This window comes from Urocitellus parryii, chromosome 10 (genome assembly GCF_045843805.1).
Source record: "Urocitellus parryii isolate mUroPar1 chromosome 10, mUroPar1.hap1, whole genome shotgun sequence".
NCBI classification, from domain to species: domain Eukaryota; kingdom Metazoa; phylum Chordata; class Mammalia; order Rodentia; family Sciuridae; genus Urocitellus; species Urocitellus parryii.
Genome location: NC_135540.1, coordinates 49,653,101 through 49,670,715, shown reverse-complemented (window position 1 = coordinate 49,670,715; position 17,615 = coordinate 49,653,101). Strand labels below are relative to the sequence as shown.

General features: G+C 31.9%; 1 protein-coding gene across 1 annotated transcript in view; it reads left to right on the top strand.

Annotated features, from left to right (window-relative positions):
* The first annotated feature begins 3,360 nt into the window (after positions 1–3,360).
* Slc9b1 (solute carrier family 9 member B1) overlaps positions 3,361–17,615 on the top strand; it is a 108,291-nt gene continuing 94,036 nt past the window's right edge. The window contains exons 1-2 of the mRNA XM_026398139.2: positions 3,361–3,419; positions 5,009–5,160. Of these exons, the coding sequence (XP_026253924.2) occupies positions 3,361–3,419; positions 5,009–5,160 (211 nt within the window). The remainder of the gene's footprint in view (positions 3,420–5,008; positions 5,161–17,615) is intronic.

The following is a 17,615-nucleotide window of genomic DNA, read 5'->3' as shown; positions in this document are numbered from 1 at the left end:
TCACTTGGATTCCCCTGGATTCTCTTTTTTAATTGATCTCTCAGTCATTATATAGTGTCTATATTACAGTTTTTGTCTATATTACAGTTTTTTACTTAAAATCTATTTTTTTTTCTAATATAGGTACTCCTGCATGCTTTGGGTTTCCATTTGAGTGGAATATCTTTTTCTACCCCTTTTAGTCTGTGTGTATGTTTTTACTGATGAATTGAGTTTATTGTGGGAAGAAAAAAAAACCATTGTGTTGTTGGCTCTTACGTTTTACATTTTGTTTTTGTGGTACCAGGGATTGAACCCCAGGGCTACTAAGCTACATCCCCACTCCTTTTCATTTTTTATTTTGAGACAGGGTCTCATTAAGTTGTTGAAACTGAACTTGAATTTGAGATCTCACTGCCTCAGCCTCCTGTGTCACTGGCATTACAGGCATATGCCACACCAGCTCTAGGTCTTTTTATTTTTCAATCTATTCATTCAGTCTAAATTTTTTTACTTGAAGAATTTAGTATTGGCCAAATTATATTGTGAATGTATATGAATGTGTAACAATGGATCTCATCACTATGTACAACTAAAATACATCAATACAGAATAGAGAAAGAAAAAATAATTTAATCCATTTATATTCAAGATTTTTATTGGTAGGTAAAGATGTACTCTTAAAATTTTGTTCATTTTTTTGAAGTTGTTTTGTATATCCTTTGTTCCTTTCTTCCCCTCCTGTTGTTTGATGTTTGGTGGTTTTCTGTGTTGATAAGTTTGTTTTCTCTTTTGTGTATCTGCTGTACTAATGAGTTTTATAATTTTGTATTTTCATGATAGTAGATATCTTTTTATTTCTTAATATAGAACTCTCTTAAGACATTTTTTGTAAGGCCAATCTGGTGGTGGTGAACATCCTAATTTTTGTTTGTTTTGGAAAGACTTTATTTCTGAAAATCAGCTTCATTGGATATAGAATTCTTGATTGGCAATTTTTCTCTTTCAGGATTTGACTATATCATCCCATTCCCTTTTTGGCCTATAAGATTTCTTCTGAGAAAACTGTTGTTTATCTAATGAGCTCTTCCTTAAGTGTGACTTAGTGCTTTTTTTCTCTTGCTGTTTTGAGAATTGTTTGTTTTGATTTTTGTGTTTGAGAGGGCCTGGTCAAATCTATTTGGAGTCCTTTGAATCTTCTGGATCTGGATGTCTGTAATTTTCTCAACATTTATTTTAGCTATTATTTCACTGAATAGTTTTCTACACTTTTCTTCCTCCCTTCCCCTTCTGATACATCCATAATGCAAATATTTGTTTATTAGTGGTATAGGGTGTTGTTGTGGTTTGTTTGTTTTTGTTGTTTTGGCTGACAGTTATTTCAAAGGATCTATCAAATTCAGAAATTTTTTCTTTTGCTTGATCTGATCAGTTGTTTAAAAACCATGTTTTTAAAATTTTACTTATTAAGTTCTTCCGTTCTAATATTTCACTTGGTTCTTTTTTATGATCTCTGTCTTTATGTTGTTTTCTTTCAGATTATGAATTATTTTCTTAATTTATGTTGGTTTATCAGTTTGTATTCTCTTTTATCTCACTGGGTTTGCTTAGAATTATTATTTTGCATTCTTTTTCAGGTATCTCATCAACTTCATTTTCTTTGGGAAATTACTATGTCCCTTTGGAGATGTTACATTACCTTCCTTTTTCATGCTTCTTGTGTCTCTATGATGATATTTGCACATCAGATAATCTTTTGCTCTATTTAATTTTATTGAGTGGCTTCCATAAGTAGAAGAATTTCTCCTGAAGATAAGGCACTGGTTGGGTGGGATACATTAGCTTTGGTTCTTTTAGGCCACAGAAATATAGTCATTTTGTAGCTTCTTCAGTTGTAATCAATGTTGACAATGCCTGTGGTGGTGAGTTTTGCATATCACTTTGGGGCAGCTCATGTGAGATGCCTCCCAGTTTCTGCAGGTCTATAAGTGGGCTGGGCTCCTCTGGCTGGCCCAGGTAAGCAAGGCATGGTTGGTGCAATGGCTGGGGTGCAGCTTCCATCAGATTTTTTGGGCTGCATGGGGGAAGTTCTACTCTAGCAGGTGCATGTGCTCAGCAGTAGGAAGGGGGTTCCTTAAGTCTCCATAGGCAATGTGGTTGTGGAGACATTCCAGTTGATATGGCATGGCATGCACAGTGGATGTAGCTTGGAATAAATGGATTTGATCTCAAAATGGCACTGTGCAACAACAATCTGTGTGGGGGAAAGTATGACATGAATTAAGCTACCTCTCTGGAGTGGTGCAATGATGCACACTCCATGACAACTCCCCAAACCAGTTTCAGGGTCCATGAGTGCTACAGAATTCCCCCAAATCAAAAACATCAGGTGTTAATGGTGTCAATGAAGGTTGTTGGGGCCTGCCATTTACCTTTTTCTTTTACTAGTGTTGGCAGGATTCTCTCACAGAGACACTGGACTCCAAGGCATTCAGCAGGAAGCAGTGTTTATTTTCGCCAACACTGGCTTAGCAGATTCTTATCCAAAGGCTGAGCATTTAGTGTAGGGAGGCATAGTTATATTCTCTTGTTAGTTTCCTTTTAAATACTAGTTCTTTGTTTCCCATACTCATATTTCATATTTCTGGTTAGGCATTTTATTTTTATACTACAGAGTAGCAACAATGATATAACTGAGTTGTAGAAGGTTCACATTGATACTGATGGTGTCATGTTATCTTTTCCTGTACCCTCAGAAAATATCTATCACAATAGGAGGACTTTCTCAGTTTGAAGCTAGCTAGTCCAGACTGGGTGACAGGGCAATTGATACAAGATAGCTTGTTCCTTTTTTTAAAAGGTTATCTTGAGCCTCTGTTTTTCACTGCTTCTCTGTTTCACTAACACTGCTTTCCAGTGCTCTCCCCCATGTATTCTAGTTGAATAGCAAGTTTTTATTCTTTGCTTTTGATCCTTCTTTTCAGAAAGAAGGCATGTCTAGTACCTCTAGTTGGCCATCTTCCATATTTCATTTTAAAGTTTCTTGGAGTCTCATGCAGGTTTATAACTGAAGATACAGTAAATCAATGGGTGAAAATAAAGAACTGAATTTTCTTACATGTGATTCTAAAATATTATAAACTAGAGAGAAGTATTAAATTCTATATGAAAATGGTTTTTAGGTTTTATTCACATGGTTTTGATTAATAATTTTAAAAGCAAATATTCAGATAAAGTCATATAAAGGTTATCTGACTTCATTATGATATAACTTTATGATTAAAAATAATTAAAAAATTAATGTCACTTAATCATGTTTGTTTTCATATGGATTTATAGTCCCAAAATACTTTCAAATTATTATTTCTTTTAAATTCTAGCATGCACACCACAAATTCAAAAAATGAACATTTGGAGAAGAGATCTGATCAGGTAAAAACTTAAAGCTACATTTTAATATATGAAATAAATATCTACCTGATCTTAAATTTTCTTTATAAAATTTATTATTAGATTTCTCCTATGTGTCTGGCTAAAAAAAATAAGAGATAGTTTTGAAATAGTTTAACAAGTCCTAGGAATTGATCAGAAAGAAACATAAAAAAGTATTAGTACAGAGTATTTTGGAGCTTAATGAGGTAGATTTTAGGAATAAAGGTAATATGCCTTGTTATTTCTTGCCATGTCCAGGAAAAATTCAGCAATTTAAACTAGTAGTTGCAAAGGTAAGTATGTGCTGTGTATTTTTAAGATATGCAGGTTTTTTATTTTGCAAGTGTATAGAGTAGGTCATTAGGCCTTTTGTTGGTCTATTTACTAAATAATAATTGCTTATAATTATAATTACATTATTTTTGAAATATAAATTTCTACAGTTCTTAAAGGACATAAGTGCTTTGAAATATTTTAAACATTCATTTTTTTCTCCTTTCTAATTCATTCTGATATCAAGTTATTATAAATTCTCAAATAAGAAAACTATGGTTTCACTGTATCTGGTTTTTCACAACCCTAATACAAATTCATCATTGTTTGTTTAGCCTTTTATACCATGGAAAAACATCTAGAAAAAGCTTGTACATCGTAACACCAATAGGTTGCTCATTAGGTTTGAGAATTTTAATCACTGAACTACACAATTCATGTTTAACCATCAGATTCTGTAATATCTCTGTCTCTCTAGTCATTGATGTTAACCTTCCCTTTTCTGAATATTTTCTTACTCTCTAGCCTTTGTTATATTTCCTGCAACAATGTGATGTTCTCTTTCCCACTGTACTGAAAATAATAGGAATACACTCAAAGTGAAAGTGTTTGTATGCACATGTACATCCCTCATGACAATAATAAAGGGAAGTTTGAAGATCTCTGTTCAGAGTTAATTGTTAATTCTGCTCTGGGTTTATTGTTGTTGCTGTGTTTATTTTTTTAAACAATAGGAAAAGCCACTTAATATTCTCATAAACCAAACATTTCTTTTGTCTAAGTCAGCAATTTCATGATTAGAATATCATTCAAAGGCCTGGGAGATTGAGGTATGGGTATAGGCATGAACTATCTATGTTATCTATAAATATTACTAGGAGTGTGCCTAAATTTGTGAAGACTTGACCTATACTGTTCTAATTTTTCTTTGAGTTATATAATTTTTCAAATGATTCCAAAAATTACAAAATTATAGATGACCACTTTTCCAATAAGTTGTATTTTGTTTCAGAAAAGTTTTGTTATATAATCTCAGGGAGGTAGATGGAAGATGGATACTTTTAATTATCTTGCCCACATTACAGGCTCACTTGTTCAGTATATATAAATGGTAAGTGAAAATGGTGGGGACTTGAGTCTATTAAAGTGTAAATCATGGTGCCTTGCAAAGTGCACTGCTATGACATCCCCAAATACCTATTGATATAGAGCATATATGTATATGTGTATTAGCAGTAGTAATATTAATTTAATTATGAGATGTGGTGGTTTAGTGCATTCATAAAATTGTATTGAAAGTATAGTTCTTTAAAGATTTCCTTGTTTTACTTCAGATCCTCAACGATCCTAAGAGTAGCACATATGACCAAGCTAAGGGAACCCTGTCAGAAACACAGGAAATGGTACCACAGACGAATAAACAGTCACATATTTCTTGTCCTCCACAAGGAATAGTGAATAAAATAATTACAAATGGTATGTGCAATAAGAAATGTAAATGGGGAGAAAATGAGAAATGTATGTGATAAATAATAAAACATGCGACAATAAAGCCACTGCTTAATCTGTATATTTTTGATGTTTAGCTCTGTTACAAGCAACATGTAGACAAAAAAAAATGTTCTTTGAATATTTCAAAACTAAAAACCAAATATTGCTTAACAGATTTATATTTTAATATTTCCATGCTTTTATATTAAATTTTTGTGAATAGAAGCAACATTGACTAAAGATCTACTTTTGATATTTAATCTTGTTAGCTAAAAATAATATCATACTCCTGGCAATGATAAGGTTCTTATTAAAATTAGGTCCCAAAGTTTAAAATGGTGCAACCTTGCAGAATTTTATAAAAGTTGCTTTCCTCCTAAATTGTTTTTTTAGTTTTATTGATTTTATTTTTTTTAAATACACGACAGTGGAATGCATTACAGTTCTTATTACAAATATAGAGTATAATTTTTCATATCTTTGTATATAGAGTATGTTCATGCCTCCTCCTAAAATTTTAAAGCTTCTCATATTCACCAAGTATTTATAAAGAGGATTAAGAGTTTAGAGAGAATTAAATTTAAAATATGATGATATATAAGTAATTGAAGTTTTCTATTTTTATTTTCTTATTTACTTCGTGCTAACTTTTAAGCTTTTGAAAGAAATTTTTTTCATTTTCTTTTCTTCATTAGTAAACATTGCTTTTTAAAATAACATCAGTGTTTTGGAAGCACTGAACCAAGCTTTTCTCTGAACTTGGAAAGTCTTCATCTGCCAGCATAAATTGTTGGACTCTGGTGAATAAACTTTCTGCACATTGATCTTACATGCATGTTCCCATGACCCTGTGAATTTAGTGGGCATTTTCTAATAGAGCAGAGAAAAGGGCCAGGACTTGTGGGGGAAAGGAAAATGTGTTGATCATCCAAGGTTATTTCCTGAAGGTTAGGCTGCAAGCTACTCAGGAACTAATTGGAGAGTTATAGAAAGCCAACATTGAAACTTGAAACTAGTTCTATAATTTGTTTCCCCCTCTGTTCTTTCATTTTTGATTTTGTAGTTTTAGAAACATTATAGAAAAAGGAGATTTGTCATAGCTTCCATGTTTCTATTTTGGGAGTGCATAGTCTTGTACTCTTTTTTAAAAAATTATTTTTGTAGTTGTAAGTGGACAGCAAGCCTTTATTTTATTTGTTTTATTTTCACATGGTGCTAAGCCTCAAACCCAGTGCCTCACCCATGATGGGCAAGCACTCTGCCACTGAACTATAGTCCTAGCCAATTTTTCAAAACCTTTCTCACTCACTCTCTGTCTCTCTCCTTTTTCTCTCTCACATGCACACCTATAGACATCCTAGGTTCATAATGGCTCCTTCATATACAAAGTATAGAATCTCAATCTCTGAATGTGCTTTGAACATGTCACTGTTAGGAATCCCACTCTGTCTCTCATCATGGAATAAGTAATATACATCCACGTATCAGTAGAATTAAACAACCAAAAAAATAAAAACCTAAAATAGCATATACTTTGAATAGTAAAAGGAGTAACACTTCAGTTTCTGTACAAATGACAGTTAAATCACTTGTCTCTTTAAATAAGAAATCTAAACACTCAACCACACACAAAAATCAGTCTCATTACATTTAATCACATGTTTATATAACTTGCTTAAGAGGTGGCTTGCCTAGTGACAAAGAAATGGATATTCTAGGGCAGGATTTTTAGGCTATCATTTCTTTTTGAATCTTTTTTCAAAAAAGTTACTTTCAAAGAAAGTACGATATATTTTCATGTAGTTGTTTTCCTTTATATAAATTAAGTAAAAGCTTTGTTTACAAACAACCATGATTTTCAGGGCTTAATTTCCCCATTAAAATCTTATGAGTCTTTTGAAAATGGAAGGATTGGAAGTTGAGGATCTAAAAATAATATTGCAGAGACTTTCAGTTTCTGGTTCTATTTGTAAGGATAATGGTCCTATAAGATTATAATGGAGCGAAAATGTTCCTGTCAAGTAGTGACACTGTAGCCATATCATTATAGTGTAATGCACTATTCCTGTTCTTGTGGTGATGCTGGTGTTAACCAAGCTATTGCACTGCCAGTCATATAAAAGTATACAACATACACTCATGTATGGGATGGAATCATTGAATGGCTATTTAAAAACAAATGATTATGTTACTGGTTTATGTATTTACTATATTTTATCAGTATTTTAGAATGTATTTCTTCTACTTGTAAAAAATGTTTGCTGTAAAATAGTATACTAATCTAATACTAGCAGCAGTCTCATTCAATTTGTGTTTACCTCTTGTGTATTGCTTCAATAGTGTTATTTGAACATTAATTTGGATTAGTTGTAAATGTGTATTGCAAACTATAGGGCAACCATATTTTTTTAAAAAATAAAAAAGAAGTATAATTGATATGCTAAGAAAAAGAGAACTATATAAAATCCTCAATTGTAACCACAAAAGATAAAAAAAAAAGAGTAGAAGACAAAATTAAGAACAAAGAACATGGCAGTGAATAGCAAACACAAATATGTTAGATATTAATACAACTATATCAATAAACACTTTAAATGCCAGTGATCCAAATACACTAGGTAACATATAGACATTGTCAGATGGGATCAAAAACTAAGACCCAAGGGCTAGGGTTGTGGCTCAGCAGTAGCACGCTTGCCTAGCACATGCGAGGTCCTGGGTTCAATCCTCAGCACCATATAAAAATAAATAAAAAATAAAATAAAGGTATTGTGTCCAACTACAACTAAAAAATAAATATTAAAAAAATAAGACCCAAGTGAATGTTGTTTACAAAATACATACTGATTAAGAATAAGGATGGAAGGGCTGGGGTTGTAGCTCAGTGGCAGAGTACTTGCTTAGCATATGTGAGGCCCTGGATTAGGTCCTCAGCATCACATAAAAATAAATAAGTAAAATAAAGATATTTATTTATTTATACATATAAAACTACAAAAAAATTAAATAACTTTTAAAAGAATAGGGATGGGAAAAGGTATATTATTCTAAAACTAATACAAATAAAGATGAAGTGCTATATTAACTTCAAAAAGAACAGACTTGTGAACAATGATAATTATCAGGAATAAAGTAGAGGAGCATTATATCATGAGAAAAGTATTAATTTTTCAAAAACACATGGCAGTCTTCAATGTGTGTGTTCATAACAAAAGAGCACCAAAATACATAATAAAAAACTGATAAAACTGAAGGAGAAATAGATTAATCCATTTTTCTAGTTAGAAACATCATCATCCTTCTATCAGAAATGAACAGACCCAGCAGGCAGAAATTGAATAAAGATATAATTACATCGTATCAACCACTTGGATGCAATTGACATCTATAACTTAACCCAACAACATCAGAATACAAAAACTGCTCAAGCTAACATAGAACATTGAGCCAGATGGGCTATATTCTGAGCCATAAAGCACACATTAACAAAATTTTTAAAATAAAAATCATAAGTATTTGCCTTTAGATAAGAATGGATTTAAACCAGAAATCAATAACACAAAGAGATTTGGAATTCCACAAATACTTTGATATTAACATACTTCAAGATAACAGTAGAACAGAGTAGAAATTTCATAATACTTTTAAATGAAAATACAACTTAATCAAGATTTATAAGATGCAGCAAAAGCAGGGCATAGAGGGAAATTTACACCATTCAATGCCTATATTACAGAAAAATATCTGAAATTAATAAACTGAACATCTACTTAGGAAGCTAGAAAAGAATAACAGATTAAATTCAAAGTAATAAAAAGAAAAAGAATACAAAAAAATGGACAGAAGTCAATGAAATTAAAAACAGGGATGCACTATAAAAAGTTAATGAAACCAAAAACTGGTTCTTTGAAGATGTCAGTAGAATTTATAAGTTTCTAGCCAGGCTAAGACAAAATAGAGAAAACACAAATTATAACAGAAATGAAAGGGTGGACATCACTGCAGATCCCATGGGCATTAAAAGATGATAAAAACTATGAACACAAATTTGATAACCTAGCTGAAGTTTACCAATTCCTTGAAAGGCACAATATTCTAAAACTTACACAAGAAGAAATAGGCATCCTAATAGATATGTATCAAAGAAATTGGGTCAACAATTAAGAACCTTCCAAAACAGAAAGTTCGAGGCTCAAATGGTTTTGTTAGTGCATTCCACCAGACATTTAAGGATGCAATTATATCACGTTTCTATAATCTTTTCTAGAAGCTTGAAGCAATGACAATACTTCCCCATTCATTCTAAAAGGCCAGAATTAATACTATAAAAACCTGAAAAAACATTATAACACCAATATCTATAGATGAGTATCTCTAATGAACATAGATGTAAAAATACTCAACAAAATATTAGCAAATTGAATTAAATAATGTATAAAAAGTATTACACATTATGACCAAGTGGGATTTATTCCAGATGTGCAATATTGGTTCAACATTTAAAGATCAATCAACATTAATCCATTACATTGGTAGTCTTAAAAAGTCTAAAAAAATCTTTCTATCAATAGATGAATAAAAGGTTTTTGACAAAATTCAACATCCATGCATGGTTTCTTTAAAAAATCTCATTAAATTAAGAATAGAAGGAGATATTCTTTACCTTGATTTAAAAAATACTGAAAACCTATAGCTAACATGGTACTTTAATGGTGAGAAACTAGAAGCTTTTCCTCTAAGATCATGAAGTAGGCAAGGATGCCCACTCTTACCACTCTATTTAAACATTGTACTGGAAATCCTACTAATGCAATAAAGCAAGGCAAGGAAACAGTAACTGTACATATTAGGAAGGAAGAAATAAAACTGTTCAGATGACATGATTATCTATGTAGAAAATCTGAGAACCAGGAAAAAACTTTTGGAACAGCAAATAGGTTGCAAAATGCAGGATTAATATTCAAAAGGCATTTGCTTTTCTATGTACCACAATAAACAAATAGAATTTGAAATTAAAAACATAGAATTAGGGCTGGGGTTGTGGCTCAGTGGTGGAGTGCTTGCCTAGCATGTGTGAGGCACTGGGTTCACTCCTCAGAACCAGGCACAAAAAAATAAAGTTATTCAAAGTACATAGTATCATTTACATTAGCAACACAAAATTTTTGTGTAATATGTACAGTATCTGTAAGGAAAACTATATAAATCTGATAGAACTAAATAAAGAGATATTCCATTTTCATGAAAGATGTAATATTGTCAGATGTCAGTTATTCACAACTTAATAGATTCAGTGCAATTCTATTAAAAATTCTAGAAAGTTATTTGTGAATTTCAGCTAACCAGTTCTATTTTATATAGAAAAAGACCCAAAATGTGCCAATTTATATCAAAAAAGAAGTCATAAAACTGACATTACCTGACTTAACACTGTGAAGTTATGTAATCAACACAGTGAGTTTTTAGTGAAAGACTAGACAAATAGATCAATAGAACAAAAAGCCCACAAATAGACCCATATAAATATAGTCAACTGGTCTTCAAAAAAGGAGACAAAAGAAATACAATGACATGATTATCTATGTAGAAAATCTGAGAACCAGGAAAAAACCAAAGATAGTCTTTTCAGCAAATGGTACTAGAATAAATGGATATCCATGAGCAATAAAAAATAAAATCTAGAGACAAACTTTGTACCTTTCAAAATGGATTATAGACCTGAGTATAAAACACAAAACTCATAGAAAATGACATTGGAGAAAATCTAGGTGACACTGGATATGGCAATGACTTTTTAAAATACAATTACCAAAGATTCCTTCCATGAAAAAAAATTTATGAGATGGACTTTAACATTAAAAATTTCTGCTCTGTGAGTTATTCCATTGCTTGATATTTATCCAAAAGAACCAAAATGAGCATACTTAGCAATGTAGTCACTTCAGTGTTTATAGCAGCATAGTTCACAATAGCCAAATCATGGAATGAGCCCAGAAGCCTGGAAGAGAAGAATGGATAAAAAAAAAAATGTGGTATACATACACAATGGAGTTTTACTCTGCCATAAAGAGGAATGAATAATGGCTTTTGCCAGTAAATGAATGCAAGTGGAAAATATTATGCTAACTGATATAAGCCAGACTCCAAAAAATTAAGGGTCAAATATTTCCTCTTACATGTGGAAGCTATGGCAAAATAAGGGAAAGAAAGTGGTGGGATGGGGGAATCAGATATATAGGGAAGATCAGTGGAGTAGAAGGTAGAGAATGATAAAGAAGGAAGATGGGAATGGGGAGGAAATATGGAATGAATTTAACAAAATTATATTATATGCATCTATAAATGTACTAAAGGTAATTTTACCTTTATGTATATGTAGAAGTACCAATCAAAAATAAATAAGCAAAAGGAAGGCAGCAGAGCAGAGGAAGCAGAATAGTGGAAAGGAGAAGGGGAGGAAAAGAAGTGGAAATGGGAATTGAAATAAAATTCCTTGCAGGTGTGATTTTGCCAAAATGAACACAGCTACTAGGTATAACTATAATGCTCTAATATTTTTTTAATCTAAAAAAGAAACCTTTCTGCTCTATGGAGTACATTTTCAAGAGAATTAAAAGACAAGCTACAGATTGGGTGAAAAATATCTGCAATGTATACATCTATTAAGAGACTGTTATCCAAAACATACAAAGAACTCTTAAAACTCACCAATAAAGAAAAAACCATTTTAAAAATAAGTAAAACACTGGAAAAGATAACTCACAAGATATACAGATGACAAACATACAAAAATGTTCAACATCATAGGTCATTATAGAATTTCAAGTTTGAACAATAGATTCCCTAGCATGTGTGAGACATTGGGTTGGATCCCCAGCACGGAAAGAAAGTAAACAGCAAAAGTAATAAAAATACTAATTGACTATTACATACCTACTAGAATAGCCAAAATCCAAAACACTGATACCAAATCCTGATGAGAATGCAGAGTAACAGGAACTATCATTTTATTACTGTGGGAATGCAAAATGTTGAAGTCTCTTTTTAAGACAATTTGAGTTTCTTACAAAAATAAATTTACTCCCATCATATAATCACACTCATTTATTTTTACCCAAATGTGCCAAAAAATTTTTAAGCTGATGTTTGTAGCTGAATTTTTGTAGCAAAATTTCCAAAACTTGGAAGCTATCAAAATATTCTTCATTGGGTGGGTGGATAAACAACTGTGGTACATCCAGATAGTGAAATATTATTGAACACTAAAAATAAATGAGCTATCAAGCCTTGAAATATCATGAAGAAAATGTGAATACATATTGCCAAATGAAGAAAGCCAATCTGCAATGACTATATTCTGTGTTTTTCCATCTATACAACATTCTATAATGAGTAAAACTATGGACACAGTAAAATATCAGTGGATGCCAAGAACTGGGGACAGAAGGAATGCATAGAGCATAGAAGATTTTTAGGACAGTGAAACTATTCTATAAGATTCTTTAATGGTAGATATCGGTGCCCACCATTAAAAGCCTAAAGCTTTCAGGATGATGTAAAAACACTTTCTTTTCTCCTTCAATTCTCTTCATGGTGATATGTTTATTCCTTTTTGTGTTTCTATAATTTCGTTTTAGCTAAATAATGTGTACCCTATCTGCCCTGGTGAACAAGCCTGTTTTTTATTTTATTTCCCCTTCTCTCTTCATCTCATCTTTTTCACTTAATCAAGACTCTGGAGGGCATGGTGGTTACACCTGTACTCTTAGCTACGTGGGAGACTGAGGCAGGATAATTCCTTGAGTTTAGGAATTAGAGAGCAGTCTCAGCAATACAGTAAGACCCCATCTGGAAAAAAAAGAAAACACACTCCCTTATTCATTTAGTTTGTTCTCAACTTGAGCAAGATAACAAATATATTAATTTTAAAGAAAGTGCTTATTTATTTAAATAAATATCTAATTAGCAAAATTCTGTGAAATATGATTAAATTATGGGAAAAATACATGGGATAGAGAATTTTTTATAGTCTTATCAGAAGAAAGATATTAGGAATAATAGAAACTAAGGAATCATCATGGGGCCCTAACAATAATTTTCTGCCCAGATCAGCCTCCTCATAATTGGTAGTATAATTCAGTATGATTCAGGCTGTTAAGGGAGCTGGGGAACAAAATCCAGCCCCTTGCCTGTTTTGTAAAGGTCTATTGTGTTACAGTGACAAAGTTGAATATTTGTAACAGAGACCATATGGTTCACAGTGCCAGAAAGTTATTAATTATATGTCTTTTACTGAAAATTTTTACCAACCAATCTCCTAGAAGATTATTCCTTTATCACCCCCCCCCACAACCCAGCATCTGGAATTGAGCTGTAATTTCTTGAGTATCTTTTCTTAAAAAATATTTTTTTTAGTTGTAGTTGGACACAACATCTTTATTTATTTTTATGTGGTGCTGAAGATCCAACCCAGTGCTTCACACGTTCGAGGCAGGTACCCTCCCAATGAGCTATAGCCCCAGCCCCTCTTGAGTATTTTTAAGGTCTAAATTTTCCTTTTGCCTCAAATATAAGCTGAATAAACACCATCTTATCAGAGAATATTTAGATCATAAATCATCTGTATCCCATCTTATTCCAATACCTTACCCAAGAACTTAGTAGCTAAATTCATTGCATATACTCTCACTTTTAAAATAGCAAATATGGGGTCCGGGGCTGTAGCTCAGTAGTAGAGCGCCTGCCTCATGTGTATGAGGCACTGGGTTCAATCCTCAGCACCACATAAAAATAAATAAATAAAAATATTATGTTCATCTACAACTAAAAATAAAATTAAAATAATAAAATAGCAAATATGACTTATTATAGAATATTTTCAACCATTTTCTCTCTATAAATAAAAATCAATATTCAAATATAATGAAATATTTTTATTTTCCTTGATAGAATAAAGATTTTGGTACACTGAAAAGCAATACTATTCTGGAGGTAAATAATTCTTTTAATAGAATAGACAATACAGGAGCAAACTATCTCAGTAAGTACTCTCCTTTTTTTTGGTACGAGGAATTGAACCCAGGGTGCTTAATCACTGAGTTACATCTCCAGCCCTTTTTACTTTTTATTTTGAGACAGGGTCTTCCTAAGTTGCTTAGGGCCTCATTAAGTTGTTGAGGTTGGACTTGAACTTATGATCCTCCTGCCTCAGTCTCCTGAGACACTGGGATTACAGGCGCATACCACCATGCTTAGCCTGTACTCTTATTTTTGAGGAACTATTTTAAGAATAAAATATAGAGAGAATAAATGATATAACAAAAAAACTAAATGTCCTTCTAGTCTTTCCCAAATCTCTATTATTTGCCTTTGTTTTTGCAATCCTCCCACCTCAGCCTCCTGAATAGCTGAAACTGCAGACTTACCATGCCCAGCTTCTGCTTTTTGTGTGTATGTGATGCTGGGAATTGAGCCCAGGGCTTCATGCATGCCAGGCAAAGACTGTATCACTGAGCCACCTCCTTAGCCCCAGCTTATGCCTTTTTTAAGTTATGAGATGAAATGAGAAAAATATACATAGTCTTATGCTTAAACATTTATTTATCATTTCTATTGACTTTCTGATTATTAATGAAAGTTACCATCCAGTATCATTTCCTTTCTGCTTAAAACATTTTCTTTAGTGTTTCTTTAGCAAGAATGAATTTTCTTCAGTTTCATTTATTCAGACAAGTCTTTATTTTAACTTTATTTTTGAAGGATAGTTTTACTGAATATAGAATTCATGATTAAGAGTTACTTTTTTCTGCACCTTTGAAATGGCCTAATTTTTTTTCTTATGAGAGTGCTACTATTAGTCATATTATTCTTCCCTTGTATGTACACATCTCTTACTACTTATATGATTTTCCCATTATGATTGGTTTTCAATCACATAATTACATCTCTAGGTGTGGCTCTCTTTGTGTTTATTATTTGGGATTCCTTGAGCTTCTAATATCTTAATATTTTTCATTACAGTTTTGGAAGTTTAAAAACTTCCATGATGTTTTTCAATATTTTTTTGCCCCTTTGTCTCTGTCTTCTCCCTGTGGTCCTCCCATTATGTATATATTTGCACTACTAATATCCCCAAATTTTCCAATCTGTTCATTTTTCCTGATTCTTTTTTCTTCAGATTGATAGACTTCTTTTGATATATCTTCAAGTTCACTAATAATTTCTTTTGAAAACTCAGTATACAATTGAACCTCACTAATGAATATTTCATTTCAATTTTTATAAATTTTAATTCCTTCTTCCTGTTTTTAAATATATTCTGTCTCCTTATTTATGTTTTCTAATAGATGAGACATTGCAGTCATACTTTTCTTTATTTGAACATATTGATGATACTTTGAAAACTGTCTCTAAATCGAATACCCGAATTCAATCAGTTTCTATTAACTGTTTATCCGGATATGAACCATATTTTCCTATAACATGTCTATTAGTTGAAACCCAAACATATTAATTACACATTATAGCAACTCTGCACTTATTTTTATTTGTTGAGGGTTTCATTGTTGCTATTGTTTGGTAATTTGAGTGCAACTGAAATCTTTTTGCCCCAGCAGCTAATGTCTTTTATAATAGTTATTGTTGTTCTTTGGTATGTCTTCCTAAGGGTTTCCCCGTGTACCAATTGTATAGCTTAGTAGTCGCCTAATAAGTTGAAGGAGCCATTGTATTCAAGTTGGTAAGGCTTCTTCTCTGCCTGGTGATCTCTGGGTGAGTTGGTAAGTGCGTTTACAGTCACAGCTAATGCTCAAATCTTGATTCATCTTTACTCTTTGCTGTATTCTCTTCTTTACTGCATACTTCCCCATCAGCCATGCATATATGGAGAATTTATCTCAAATTTTTCAATGACTCTCATTTCCAGGATCTCCCAGTTAAATTTTTGTCTTGTCTGCCACTTGCCTCAACTGAGACTGCAACTTCAGAATAGCAAAGCTGCAGGTTTTCTCTTTTCATTTTCTAATTTTCACTGGCAAAGCATGGGTTTACTTCTTCTTCAATACCATATCAAATATGCCCTACCTCTGGCAGAAAAGCTGAGGATTTTTATATCCCTCTCCATTCTGAAAAAATTACAGTTTTTTTTTTTTTTTTCCAACTGAGCATTGGGAAGAGATGATTGCAGAGAAGAATGGGACCAACCTCAGGCGGGAAGACCTCTGACTCCCAATGATCCTAGTACTTTTTCTATGAATAAACATCTCTCAATTTAATAATTAACTTTGGTCAATTTTCAGGGTCCTGGTATGGTTGTTTTTGATAATTTGATGCCATTTTTTATGTGGATTGTTTTTCATTTTTAGGTATGGAAATAAAGCGCCAACCTATTCATACCACTATTATTGAAAGTCCCCTTCCACCTTATTTTTATAATACCTGATTAACTATTTTCATTAGTAATATGTTATAAAATCAACACTTTTTAGTCTAACCTATGTGTTTGTAAACTTCTTTGTGCAATATTTCTTCCATTTTGATTTTGTCTCCTATTTCTAAAACATAACTTTTAGTAGGTTTCTCCTCAATAAAGATATGCTCTTAGATGTATTTGCTTAATATTTTCAATTTGTCCAGTTTTACTGGATGCAGAATTCATCATTAAATATTTATTTATCTCTGTACTTTGAAGACTTTGTTATCTTCTAGCCTCATGTTGTTTTTAGAATTGAGAATCTGCAGTAATGTTTATTTCTTTACAGATAATCTACTTCTTTCTCTGGATTCTTAAGATCTTATATTTGTGTTTGGTAGTCTATACTTTCTCTCAACAATGAATTTAAGTGTTTAATTATTTTTTAAGTGAGACATTTGAATTTATTTAATTCCCTTTTATAATCCTTTCTTATCACTCAATTTCCACTTTAGTTCTTATTACATTGATTGAAGTCTGATTCTGATAAGTATTTAATTATTTTTACTTAATCTAAGAACTCATTTTGCTTCCTGTGTTCAAATCATTACCAAATTGATTATGTTTTTAGCCAATCCTGTAAAGTATATTGTCTTTCCCTCACTCCTTCCATGCTATTTCTATAATTACTATTAGATTTATTTTAGGCCTTTTTCATAATCTAAATCTCTACCTTTTCTATCTCAATTTTCTTTTTATGTTATATTCTGGGTAATTTCCTCACATCTATTTGTTATGTTTCCCTCTTCAGCTGTTTGCAGCTGAAGATACTTAGTGGTTTTCAATTTCAGTATTATTTTAGCTTCTGTTCAATTGTTCCATTTGATTTTTAAAAAAATATTTCCAAATGTTATTCTCATATCTCCAAGTTTTAAAAATTTTCTTTGCTCTCTTTAAAAATACTTATAGTGTCTATCTGGTAGTCCTAATAGATGAAGTTTTCATATATTTAATCCTCTTCTTTTTCTCA